Source organism: Mus caroli, chromosome 12, assembly GCF_900094665.2.
Source record: "Mus caroli chromosome 12, CAROLI_EIJ_v1.1, whole genome shotgun sequence".
NCBI lineage: Eukaryota > Metazoa > Chordata > Mammalia > Rodentia > Muridae > Mus > Mus caroli.
Window position 1 is genome coordinate 28011191 of NC_034581.1, and position 14287 is coordinate 28025477.

At 38.6% G+C, this 14287-nt stretch overlaps 1 protein-coding gene across 2 annotated transcripts in view; it reads right to left on the bottom strand.

Annotated features, from left to right (window-relative positions):
- The window catches only part of Bcap29 (B cell receptor associated protein 29), a 41585-nt gene that overhangs the window by 10134 nt on the left and 17164 nt on the right, over positions 1 to 14287 (bottom strand). For both annotated transcript variants that reach the window (XM_021179045.1, XM_021179044.2), the window contains one exon: positions 13233 to 13338. In XM_021179045.1, the coding sequence (XP_021034704.1) occupies positions 13233 to 13338 (106 nt within the window). The remainder of the gene's footprint in view (positions 1 to 13232; positions 13339 to 14287) is intronic.

A 14287-nucleotide genomic window follows, 5' to 3' on the forward strand; every position in this document is an offset into this window, starting at 1 on the left:
TGTAGACCAGGCTGGCCTCGAACTCAGAAATCCGCCTGCCTCTGCCTCCCGAGTGCTGGGATTAAAGGCGTGCGCTACCACGCTCGGCTTCTTTTCAGTTTCTTTAGTTCTGTTTTTGAGAACAGAACTTGAACATACGATGCCCTGGAGCTACTGAGTATTTGACATTCACATGCACATGCTGGTCAATGATCAATTGCTGGATTTCATGCAGTTACTTTGAATTGCTTTGTTAGGCCTGCAAAGGTGAGGCCAATGTTTATTGTTCCAGTGACCCCCAGGACTCTCAATCCGCTGATAAGGCTTCTTCAGTCGACTTCCTTTTTACCCGCCCAGCCTTCATTCTCCTTCATCGCTGTGCCCACTCTCCTTACCTCTTACATTACTGGCATGCATTCCTCAGCTAGGTGCTTAGCTGCTTTAGTTCATGTCTACAACGCTAACCAAAGTGGTCACTCCCATGATTTAAACTCCCAAATAGTGTCTCAAAAATGACGTGTAAAAAAAGGCACAGAGCTATCCGGCCTTTCTTGGTGGGTTCAAGGCTGCTGCTCCCTGACCTCACTGCCTCTCTTCTTTGTAATAAGCTGTTTCAGTCAAGTGTCCAAACCCTTTCCCTGCTACTGCCCTGCCTTACTTACTGGTTCCAATTTTATTTGGCTGATTAATATCATCCTTAAAATATCAAGGACTTGGGGGTGGGAGGGGGAGTGTATTGGGGACTTTTTGGATAGCATTGGAAATGTAATTGAGGAAAATAACTAATAAAAAAATAAATAAATATAAAAAAACAAGTGCACACAAACAGATGTACCATATAACAATTAATAAAATAAAATTTAAAAAATAAAAAAAAAATCAAGGACTTGTCCTCTGAATGTACATCCAGCACAGCACATACTCCTGAGGATGACAGGGAGCTACACATACACATGTAGCACAGTGCCTGCCCCATGGTGGGTGCTCACAGACACAGAGGTGCCACGTACAAGTATCTGAAACAGTGTTTCCTGAAAGAAGCACTGTTTTGTGAAAAACATAAACCATGCTTTCTTCTGCCTCAGATACTATCATTAGTATTCTACAGCCCAACCTTAATCGGTTTTGCAAGTGCCTTCGAAAATATTTTCTTCCATTACCTAGCAGTGCTTAGCTTGTGCTATCTTCCATGAATGTACATGTATCATTTGTACAAATGATAAATGTAGGGTAAATAATATGATGTATTGCTTTATAGTTATCTGATAGAAATTTTGGTCTCCAAAAGATAAGCACAACTCTATCTTCAATCAAAAAAAGAAGACACTCAGGATAGCTGGAGAGAAGGCATACAGAAATACTTGAAATATTTTGATGGAAATATACCAGCAAGAAAAATTAAGATTATCTTTGAGTGTCAGAGTACATAAAGTAAGGAAATGCTGTAAAAGCCAAACCGAAACAAACAGCCTGACACAACTGAAATCTAGAAGCTAATCAAAAGAGCCTTAAATGGCCCCAAATAGGTAATACAACCATCAACAAAAAGTAGAGTTCAAGTATAACTTCGAGTAAGATATCATTTCTAATGAGTTCACACTGACATGAATAAACAAATGGGGAGAACACACAAGCCTCCACAAAGTAATTAATAATGTATGTGGATTCTCTGCTCTCAAGGTTATAGAATCCTTCTAATCTCTCAGTGTGCTCTGTAAACAGTCTTTCCTTCTGAAGACTACAGCATGCTGAGAGGCCAGGAGCAGAGCATTTAGAGAACAGAGACTTAAGACACTTTCTCAGCCAGATCAGCACCAACAGGGATACATCACATGTACGTACATACTACTGAAATGATGTAGTAAGGGCCAGCAGGATGGCTCAGTGGGTAAAGATTTTGCTGCCAAGCTTGACAACTGAGTGAAAGGAGAAAATTCCCTTTTCAAAGTTTTCCTCTGCTCTCCTCACCTGTTTCACAGCATACCCAGAGTATTAATATTTTTTACATTTATTAATTTTGCTTGTGTGTATAATGGGGAGGAGGTCACTTAGGTGTGACCACCCACACATGGAGGTCAGAAGACAACTTGTGGGAATGTGTTCTCTTCTTCTACCATGTGGGTCCTAGGGATTGAACTCAGGTCATCAGGCTTGGCAGCAGGTGTCTTTAATCACTACATTATACACAGGAGTGGCTAGGAGACACTAGGCTGTAAGTCCTAAGTAACTGATAATTTATCATAATGACCAAAATTTCTTTAATGAAATGAATTACTGAGAGGGGTGGGCATCAAGACAAGGTTTCTTTGTGTAGTCCTGGCTGTCCTGGAACTTCCTCTGTAGATTAGGGCTAGCCTTGAACTCACATCTGCCTCTGTCTTCTAAGGGCTGGGATTAAAGGCATGTACCACTACTGCCCAGCCTGAAATAAATAAATTTTTATTTTAAATAAAAAATTTGTGTCATGTTTCCTAAAGTTTTGAATGATATTACAAGTGAAGTATCTATTTTATGTGCTCCAAGGCATAGATTATTCAAACAATGGACTCCCAAGAAATTTCCCCAGGATTCTGCTTAGAGAAACAAGAGCTGAAGGAAGTCCCGTGGGATATGGGGTGGGGACGGGCTGCCAGAGGAGGAACTTGCTTGATATTGAACTTATCTCCAGGATAAAGATTTACACTTTGCCAGCTGCCTGGAAACTACGTGAAGATGCCGAATCTTCAGTCCAGACACCTGGGATGGAGTGATACAAAGGGACCTCCAAGCTGGGACAATGGGACTAACTAGCTCATTCCCATCCCTCCAGTTAAAAAAACCTTACTGACCCCTAGCAGCAATCCCCAGGGCACACATTTTCTTGGCACTCACTCTTGCTAGGATTCTGCCTGTTTCCTACATCCTATGTTCTTACTTCTAAGCCTATAATAAACTCCTTTAAAATATAAGGAATTGAAGAGATAGTTCAGTGATTAAGAGTACTGCCTCCTCATCCAGAGGCCCCCAGCTCAATTTTCAGCAGCCAACAGCTCACAACCATCTGTTACTCCAGTTCCAGGGAGCTGATACCCTCCCTACTCTGGCCTCTGGGGCTATCAGGCATGCTTTCAGTGTACAGATATACATGCAAACAGATCACCTACACACATCAAACAAACAAACAAACAAAAACAGCACACTTAGTAACTGGGCAGGAATGTAAGATATAGAAGGAAGGCACTCTACCATGCTTAAAGGGGGAGACTTCAAGAGAAGCTTCCTAGAGGTAGCAACTTGGGGGCAGAAGGATGAGCATCAAGTGTATGCTTGCACTTACTTAGAAGAGTAAAGGACTTGGTTCTAGGCAGGTAGGTGGGCAAGCTGAGCAAAGGGGAAAACTAATGAGATGCCACTGTTGTAAGCACCAGCTATGATAACAAAGGGGGAGTGTAAAACTCAAAGCTGCTAAGCCTGGAGATGTGCTGGTGGTCAGATCACTGCACTGTACAACTTCAGCTGCTACCTAGGTGACAAGGGAGCCAACAGAGTTTTAAATAGTGCAGAGGCATAAACATGCTTGAGCACACAAAACGGCCACCACCAGCAACAACAAAATCCCCATTCTTAATAGCAATGTGAGAGGCCTGACTAATGGCAGAGAGATTAAACTGGACATACTTTGGCCAATTGCTTCCTTGGCAAGGAGAGCCAGATGTTTCTGAAATAGAGACAAAGCTACATAAAATAATATAATATAGAGCAAACTTTATATGCAAAAATAATTTTGTTCTTTCATGTGAAGATTAAAAAAGACCAAAAAAAATTGTTTCTTTGCACACATCTTAATGTCCTTACATTCTAGGAGGGGAAGGAATGAATGAAGCCCATAGGAAAAGTGCTTTGAAATTTTGGAGCTGATATGGATTTATCCATGCTAACATAATTATTGGTACTCTGGGCCAGGAAATTGATAGACAGGCTTTCAAATGTTTAAATAAAATAAGCTCAACTGTGTGTACTACATGTGAAAGAAACATCAGTAAATAGTCTTAAGTTGCTAAGTAATAAAAGTAATTTTGTGGCAGGAGTTAGTGGCGCACACCTTTAATCCCAGCACTTGTGGAGGCAGAAGCAGGTGGATCTCTGAGTTCAAGGCCAGCCTGGTCTACAGAGTGAGTTTGAAGACAGCCAGGGCTACATAGAGAAACCCTGCCTCAAAAACAAACAAACAAACAAACAACTTTGGTGTAGTTACTAAGCAAAGAATACCTCCTTTCTTGCCAGCCTCATCATTCCTGCTCAGACATAAACCATAGGCTTGGTCACAAGGCCTTTCATTTTGCTTCATCAACACTCTTGAAGCTGGGGGGGGGGGAAGCTATTCTTAGCTCCTTTCTGCTTCTCAAATCCTTCCTTCCCATCCTGATAACTCAGGCAGTACTCTTCCCTGAAAAAGCTCTAAGTGGTATCAACAAGAACCTCTATTGTGCTTCTCCCCCGACTGTTCTATTGCTGTGATAAACACCATGAGCAAGGTTACTTACATAAGAAAGTATTTAAATGGGCTTCCGGGTTCTGAGGGTTAGATTCCACTTGGCAAAGCCAAGGCATGGTGGCTCACATTTCACTCCACAAAGGAAGCAAAGAGAGCACACTTAGGGATGAGTGAATCTTTTAATACCTTTAAGCCCTCCCCCAGTGACACACCTCCTGCAATAAGACCATACCTCCTATTTCTTCCCAAATAATTAATAAACAGAATGGACTTGTTTCTGTGAAAAGAGCCTCACAAGACTGCTGTTATTTCTTTTAAGCTTCTACTACTAATTAACATTTAAATTTATATATATGCAAAATTTGGATAAATTATAAAGTTAGAAAAAAGAAAATTAAAAACAGTACCAGAAGTATGCAGATATGCTAGGTGATATGTTCAGGAGTATGCAGATATGCTAGGTGATATGTTCAGAAGTATGCAGATATGCTAGGTGATATGTTCAGAAGTATGCAGATATGCTAAGTGATATGTTCAGAAGTATGCAGATATGCTAGGTGATATGTTCAGAAGTATGCAGATATGCTAGGTGATATGTTCAGAAGTATGCAGATATGCTAGGTGATATGTTCAGGCTCCTGCTTTAGGTTATACTTGCTATTTGCAAAGCAAACACTCTTGAAAGCTGAGTAGATCTAGTCTCAGTTTTAGTTTCCTGATAGGATAATAGAAAGACCATGCTGATTATTTTTCCTAATCAATTCTGCTGTCATGAGCGTTTATCATTCCATACCAGTGGGCTCAGCAGATGGTCTACAGAAGCAGTCATACAGTGATGCAAAGTCTCTTTTACTGGCTCATGTCCTCTCCTTCCAATGTGCCACCCAAGAGAGTTCAACAGTTAAGATTTGAAAGTTAAGAGATAGATCAAACATGCCAGGTCCTGCCCTAATGACTGCTAGAAACATCTTTTTGAAGTCAAGAATATTATTTAATTAACCACCTACTGAATTTAAGATTTGGAGAAAGAGAAGTCACTGTGAAATTTTCTCTCATGAAATATATATATATTTAAAGGTCAAAAGGACAACAATGAAGTTCATTCCCTTAGTCATGCTTACTTAATTACATTATTTGGAGCTACATAAGGGACATTCTAGTTTAGTCTCTCACCTAATTTTATAGGAGGGAAAACTGTTTTTTTTTTTTTTTCTTTTTTTTTAATTTCTTTATTTTTTATATACATGATGTACACTGTAGCTGTCTTCAGACACACCAGCAGAGGGCATTGGATCCCATTAGAGATGATTGTGAGCCACCATGTGGTTGCTGGGAATTGAACTCAGGACCTTAAGAAGAGCAGTCAGTGCTCTTAAGCACTGGAGCCATCTCTCCAGCCCGTGAAAACTGTTTTCTAGAAAGATTTACCAACTTGACCAAGATTACCCTGTGCTTCCCCACAGATTTCCAAGGTTAAACAACTTTCTGATAGTGCAAATCTACTTTCTAGGTGAAGCTAGAAATTGAGTCAATTGATCAAATATTCCAAGCCAAACTCGCTGTCTTACCAGGGTCTTTGAAAAATGACAACAACAATAATAATAATAATAATAATATCCACAAAACTGTTAACTAACTTTTCATTGTATATAAGTAAATTACTATAGAAAATAAGTTAAATTAAGAACAGACATCCAATGTACATACCAAAGGTAATTATTATGTATTAATCATTTGGTGTATTTTTTCCAAAACAACTTTTTTAACTTTTAAACATGATTTATTTATTTTTATGTGTATTGGTGTTTTGCCTGCATGTATGGCATGTATGTCTGTGTGAGGGTGTTGGAGCCTGTGCAAGTGGAGCTAGAAACTGTTGTGAGCTGCCAGGTGGGTTCTGGGCCTCTGGAAGAGCAATCAGTGCCCTTAACCACTGAGCCATCTCTCCAACTCTTTTCTAAGTATTTTTAGACAAGCTCTCCAGTTTAATTTTTCTGTAACTCTCTCTGCAATAAAAATAAGTTCCTATAAGGTGCTATATTCATTATTAAAACATTTTTCATAAAGGTCTTTAATAAACATGTATACCTAGTTAGGAAGTACAACAAAAGAACATCAAGATATTAAGACATTCTTTTAAGCGGGGCAGTGGTGGCGTACGCCTTTAATCCCAGTACTTGGGAGGCAGAGGCAGGCGGATTTCTGAGTTTGAGGTCAGCCTGGTCTACAGAATGAGTTCCAGGACAGCCAGAGCTACACAGAGAAACCCTGTCTTGAAAAGGAAAAAAAAAATTATTTAAAAAAAAAAAAAAAAGACATTCTCTTTTTTTTTCCATAGATGACCCAGCATTTTATCTCCACAATTCACTGCTTCCTAGGACGATACATCAACAAACCTGTCAATCATACGCTTTGCTCCACTCAACAGAGTAATGTCATTGATCCATTCTCTGCCAGTTTACGTTGATCCCCATTTAGAGAACTCTCTATTCAGAATGCAGCTGGCTGTGTCTCTCCATGCTTTCCTGGGTAACTTCCTCATGCATCATTTAGAGGAGGAAGTAAAACTATTGCTAAGTACTTATATTTGCTACACCTCTCTGGACTACATGATCTTTATTAAATAGTCACATATTTGTCCTAATAAAGTAATCCTTTTTAAAGACCAGATTGGCCTTGAACTCACAGAGATCCCCCTGTCTCTGCCTCCCTACTGCTGGGATTAGAGGCACATGCCACCAAGGCCAGGCTCTAAGAAAGTACTGTTATAGAAAGCAAGACTCATTGTATAGTCTGATAATAACATCAACCATCCATATACAAGATAATATAGAAATGAGTTAATAAATGAATTACTTGTCTAACTAGAAGGATTGGTCATAGGTTTTAATCACGTTAAAAAGCTATTATCAAGTAGGTCAGTTAGATAACTAAATTTGCAAGGTAAGGGTTAAGGCAGGGGGATCAGGAATTACAGAGCAGCATTAGTTACATGAGAGCCTGCCTCAAAAAACAAAAAAACAAAACAAAAAACAAAAACAAAATCCACAAAACTACCATAAGAAGAAAAAGAAAAAGGGATAGTTTAATTCATGACTCATAATTTTACTACTAGAAGTATCCAGAATTAGACCTTGAGAATTTAATTTTACAAAGATAAATGGTTTATCTGCACAAACTGGGAATCCTATAATTTAAGTTTGCATAAAAAGCTTATATTATCCTTAAGCCTCATGCAGGAATACAGACGTCTGGCTATGCGGAATAGAAGTGTCCTATGACTCTGCATTTGGTTTTGATTTTCAGTTTCTAGTGAAAAGCGTTTAGCAGGTTCAGTCTCTGATTCCTATGTTAGTATACTGGTAAAAAAAAAAAAAGAAATTAAAAAAATATATTTTGAGGACATAAAGGCAGTCTATGAAAGGGAATTTTAGGGGTTTTTTTTTCAAGGTATGGCAAAGTAATAGAGAAACATTCACCTAGGAAGATATTGAACCAACAGTATTTTACAAAGGGCACACAAATCTACTGTTCCCTGGCCCCATCCTAATGTCTCTCTTGCATGCCGCCAGCCCTTCGGTACACATAACAGTTCTTTACACTCAGCCTCTGTTCTAGCTAGACATGCTTTATCTAGAAAAGTCACTAAACATTTGCTTCTCCCTTAAGAGGTATATATTTTTCTTTTTGAATCAGGGTCATGCTATATAACCCGGGTGCTTCTAACTCATAATTCTTTTGCTCTTAGCCACTAAAGTGCTGGGCTTTCAGGTGAGTGCCAACATGCCTGGCAACAGGTATATTTTTAAGAAAAGTGTTAATTATTCTTCATGTTAAATGATTTACAAAGAATGTTTTGAAGAATTCTTAAAATTTGGTGATTAATTTTTGTTTGTTCATAATAAATGTACTGCTTCTATAATTTCTGGGTGGGGGGGTTGTTGTTGTTTTGGTTTTTGAGACAGGGTTTTTTTTGTGTAGCACTGGCTGTCCTAAACTCTCACTCTGTAGACCAGGCTGGCCTTGAACTCAGAAATCTGCCTGCCTCTGCCTCCCAAGTGCTGGGATTAAAGGCGTGTGCCACCACTGCCCGGCACTATAATCTAATTTCTAATAAAAAATTTTGGTGATAAAAAAAATTAAAAAGGAAAGGGAAAGGAGTAGGAAAAAGGATCAGGGACTGTGCCTCAATTCTTGTTTGTCTCTGAGACAGTCTCTAGTAGCCCAGGCCGAATGTAGTTGTGAGTTGTAGGGAAGCATGGCTTTGAACTTCTGATCCTGCTGTCTCCACCCCTGTAATCCTAGTATTACAGGTTTCCATGCTTTCTCCCAGGTTCTTTTTAAGGAGGCATGAATTGCTAGATAACCTTTGCTCTAAGGTTGGCAGCCCTAATGATTTCTTTTTAAGTAAAGCAAGTTACAAGTGTAATCCTGTATTTTTGTTTTGGTTTTTGAGACAGGATTTCTCTGTATAACAAACAGTTTGGCTGGTCTGAAACTAGCTTTGTAGACCAGGCTAGTCATGAACTCACAGAGATCCACCTGCCTCTGCCCCTCTGATGCTGAGATTAGGGTGTGCACCATGCCTGCGACAGTCCTGTTCTTAAAGGCATGAGGAACAGGTACTGTCATTTCTAGTTAGGTCCCATGTAGCTTTACCAGCCTAAATGCATTCAATATTTGAGTTCTAGATATTTCCTCTAGCTATAAGAAGAAACACTGAGGAAGATATAGTTGTAAGAACAACTACTAGTTATTCTGAAGGGTCCTTAAAGTTAATCTTTTCAACAGTAGGTTTTCTACACACAGGTTTATTTCTATTATGAGCTTTATAAATTCTTTACATCTTAGGATCTCACTTTTCATAACAAAGCCCTTCCCCAATTACTCAACACACTGGGATATCAGACTTATTGTTAAATGGACTATTAAAGTGAAAGACTAGATCCTTGCACCTGACTAGGTAGTCTTGAGTATAAATTAGGTGCTCTGGGATATGTTGCTCTCTTCTGATCTCAGAGATAATATTAATGTACTGAAACACAGAAATAGCTTACTAACTGGTCAAAATCTGAGCCAGGGATTTAAAATTGGAATATTTACTAGTAGAATGTTCTTTTAAAAATATTTATTCTATGTGTGTGCAGGAGTTTATGTATATACATTATGTGCAAGCAGAAGCCCCAGGAGGTTAGAAAAGAGCACTGGATCCCTTGGAACTGAGTGACACACAATTGTGAAGCACCATAGGGGTGCTGGCAATCAAACGCTGCTTCTCTGGAAGAGCAACAAGTGCTCTTAACTGCTGAGTCATTTTTTCAGCCCCTGGGAGAGTGTAAGAATAAAGTAAAGAATACCACTTTTCTGTTTTGGCACTAAAATTGGCTTAAATAAACCTTTATATTGAGTACTTTATTTTCTCTAAATAACTTTGGAGAAAATATTTAAGATGGATCATAGAAGCACAAGAGAAAATTCCTTTGAGAAACAGCCTATAACATACCAGGATGACTAAAAGATCGTTCTGAAAAGTTCTTAAGCAATGTCATCTTAATACCCCCAATTTTGGAAATATTTAAATGAGTATTTGATGCAGCTGTGTATTGAGCACTGTACTGTTAAAATCACATACAACTTTATCAGCTGATACAGTTTCTTAGTCTTGTCTATATGAATTTGTCTGGTATAAGTCCAGAAAACAGCCAAAGAAACATCTCTGGAAACAGAGCTTTTGAGCTTCTCAAGGTCACTAAGCAAGGTACCTAAAAAAGTACTCCACGTTAATGAAATGTGTCCAGAAAATATTACACATCTTGCAGGAACCAAACAGGACACACTCAAACAGGTAAAGTCTGCTTTGATTTCAACACTGACTCCCATTGAAAGTAGTCAGAGTCTACATTTCAAACACAGGACCGGTATAGCTTCTTATCAGATTATAAACGCAATGCCAGTATTATTGAAGAGTTCATTTTCTCCAAACACCCAAGTTTTCTGTTAAATAAATACTGAAGCAATATTGAGTTTGGTTTTAATCAGGATTAAGAAGCTAACGTTTAAAGTATCTCAGAATTACAAGTTGTTTTTTAAATTTTAGTGTGCATTCTGACTCCCTCTGTGGCTTTTGACCTAAGTGACAATGTCCTCAACTCCTCAGCCTCCCTTCAAGCCTCAGTTTTGTAACGTGTAAATCATAAATTCTGAGTGCTAAAGAAAGAGGAAACTAAATTGCTTGGAGAGGAATATCACCTATTATCATATTTGGAAAACATTACGGTTTGTTTATTCATTCATTCACTCAGTTATTTTTAGTGTTTATTGTGTGAGAGAGTATGACAATGCGTGCAAGCACAGATATGGAGATAAGAGGACGAGCTGAGGGAGCTGGCTCCTGCTTTTTATCTCGTGGGTCTTAGGGCTCCATCTCAGATAGTGAGTGGTGGCAGCAAAGATTTTTACTGCTGAGCAACCTCGCTAGAGCTTCTTGTCTTTTTACATTTATTTATGCTGTGTACATATGGAAGCCAGAGGTCAACACTGGGTGCACCGAACCTGGTTGCTTACTGATCACACAAAGACTTAGGCCAGCAAGCCCCAAAGATCCTTCTGATTTTGCTTCCCCAGAGCTCTAACTATAGTTGACTGTCACCATGCTGGCTTTAACACGGATGCTAGGGCTTGAACTCAGGCCTTCTTTTGTTTGCTTGTTTTCAAGACAGATCTCACTATGTAGCTCTATCTATCCTGGAACTCACTATGTAAACTAGGCAGTCCTCAAACTCACAGAAATCTGCCTGGCTTTGCCTCCCAAGGGCTGGGATTAAAGGTGTATGTCACTATGCCCAGCTTCAGGTCCTCCTTGCTTGACAAGCACTTTATTGACTGAAATTATTATTATTATTATCATTATTACTACTACAGTTTTATGCTGGCAAGGCTGCTCTGAAACCCAGTCTGTAGGTAAGACCCCTTTCACATCAATGTCGTTTATGAAGTGTTAGGGAATAAATACAGAGTTTTGTGTGTGCGAGGCAAACATTGTATGAACATTGTATGAACTGAGCTAAACTCCTGGCTTTGTTTTGGTTTGTTTTGGTTTTAGTGTTATATTACCTACTCACAAAATAAGAGATCCCTGTCAGATATAAAAAGATTTTGTAACATTATTTTTATTAATTAAATGTACTTTTGAAACACTTCCTTACATTCTCTAAAAGGATTAATAAGAACATTTTATGAGTTTAAAAAAAATCATCATTGCAGAGGATAGGGACTACTAAATTAATTTTTGCATAAATGTTAAACTTTCCTAACTATATCTACATCTTTTTGAATTACAGTAGATATCATAGTATTAAATTAAAAGAAGACTTCTGAGCTTGCAGCTATACCAAGACAATCTTGTTTAGAATGGGATTTGGATTTTTATCCACTAATTCTAAGCTGTCTTTGTCTGCTGCTTGCTTTTATTTTACTGCTTACATTTAGATACATTTTAGGGGTTGGTGAGATGCTGCTCTTCCAGAGAATCTGGATCAGTTCACAGCACCCACATGGAAGCTTACAACTCTACAATTCCATTTCTAGGGTATCTGATGCCCTCTTCTGGCTTCCGAGGGCACCAGGCACACATGTAGTGCACATACACATATAAAAGGAAAACACCCACACATATAAGAAAATTGAAAATTAAAAAAATATAGTGAAGTTGACTAAAGAATTGTGCAGCACATGAAATATCCTCATCTGGGTTTTTGTATATAGAATTAGCTTTTATCTTTGGAATTTCAATTTAAAATTCAAACATGCCTCCATGAAATTACTCCTGTCCAAATAATATAAATAGATCTTTAACAATAGCAAGTAATATTTCAGAGAATTTCTATTGTGCTGAGAGCAACTTTAAGGAAACCTAAACTTGTAATGATCTCAAGTAGGTCTTGATTTAGTCACTGAATCCTATTTACCTTCAACCTAAGTAGTGGAAGAGATTTGAAACTGGAGAAGGCCTATGCATTCACCATCACCTTAGCCAACAGTCTTAACCATGGATACCTGGCAGGTTTCCTTGTGTCTGGCACTATCAGCCTCCACATGCTGACACATTGCCCACAGTGGGGGCTGGGGAGGGTGTCAAGCTATACACACTCAATAGGTTGTTAGAATGACGATGGGTTTGGAGTATCGACTTTACTATACTATGAGTATTGATATACTAAGAACTACTGGGACTTTTTCAGCACAGTAACAGTTGGCTTTGTGGACTTAGATTTAGGATGCCCCAATTTGAACCTACAGTGCAGTTTCTCAACTGATATCCCAGACTGATGCTTACTTTGTCTTTCTCAAATTTTTTTTTAAATTTAAGTTTATGTGTTGGAAATATTAAGGCTTAAGATAAGCAATGTACTATTCTATCACGGCTCTCTCCTTGTGATTACTTCTATCAAAGAAATAATACATGATGACAGAAGAAAATGTGACTGATTCTTACAAAACTGTGTTTATAGGAAAGTTTTCAAGCCCACAGCTATTTTGCTGAGGCAAGAACATTTGTATTTACAACACAGATCTGAAACACCTACATGTTTTTCTGCACAACAGAACATGTTTCTCTTGGAACAAAGTTTCAATCTCATATTGAATAGAAATCTATAAATAAGTCATCCTCAGTGCTTGGCCAGAGGGCATTTAGTTTTGTTTAAAGTAAACCAACAAGGCATATGTGACAGCATAAAATATCTGACAGTCCTTCCCCTTACGCACGCATGAAAATTACCATCGGAAGCCTTCTTCAGCTCCGTTTTCAGGTTTTCCTTGCTTTCTATTAGTTTTTTATTTTCAGCTTCCAAAATGTGTTCTTCAGCATTGTCATTTTTTAGCACCTATCATAAAAAAGTTACAAGAAAAAAAATAAGCTTACATTGTAACAGTTGGATATTTTTTGAATAAATTTAAATTGTTGGTCTTTATTAAGTTGTCATTTTAAGTATTTAATATCTTTTATAAAGTACTTTTACTAAAAGAAACTTGATAGCTAGCAAACACACAAAATGTTGTGACGCTGGAGAGAGAGCTCAGCTGTTAAGGGGACGTACACTTTTACAGAGGACCTGAGTGTGATTCCCAGCATCCTAGTGGGGCAGCTTACAACTCCCTATAAAGCTAGCTCCAGGGGAATCCAGTGCCTCTGAGCGCTGTGGGCAACTACACATACATTCATATACCCACACACATTCACAAGGACACACATAGACATAAAAATATTTTTATAAATGATGTATTACAGCTGGGAGGTGTGGCATATGCCTCTAATCCCAGTACTTGGGCGCAGAGGCAGTAGGATCTCTGTGAGTTTGAGGCTAGCCTGCTCTACAGAGGGAGTTCCAGGGCAGCTGGAGCTACACAGAGAAACCCTGTCTCAACACAGAACAACACAACACAACACAACACAAAACACAAAAGATTTGCTCTTATTATGGATGCTGTCTCTGAGATGAAAGTAAGATTTTCTGATTGGCCCATAGTTAGAATGATGTGCCTGCCTTCCTTCTGTGGTTAAGGATGATTTTTATGCTTCATGTGCAAACCATCATGCTATAATTGTACTACCCTGTCTACTGGAAACTACCTTGTACACATGGAAGTACGTAGTACAATGTTGCCAGGATGAAGAATGGGAAAGGGCAGGGTGATCTCAGGGGAGGAAAGTTCTGGTTTTCGTTGAACAATATGAAGTTAATTTTTTTTTTTTTTTTTTTTTTTGGTTTTTACGAGACAGGGTTTCTCTGTATAGCCCTGGCTGTCCTGGAGCTCACTTTGTAGACCAGGCTG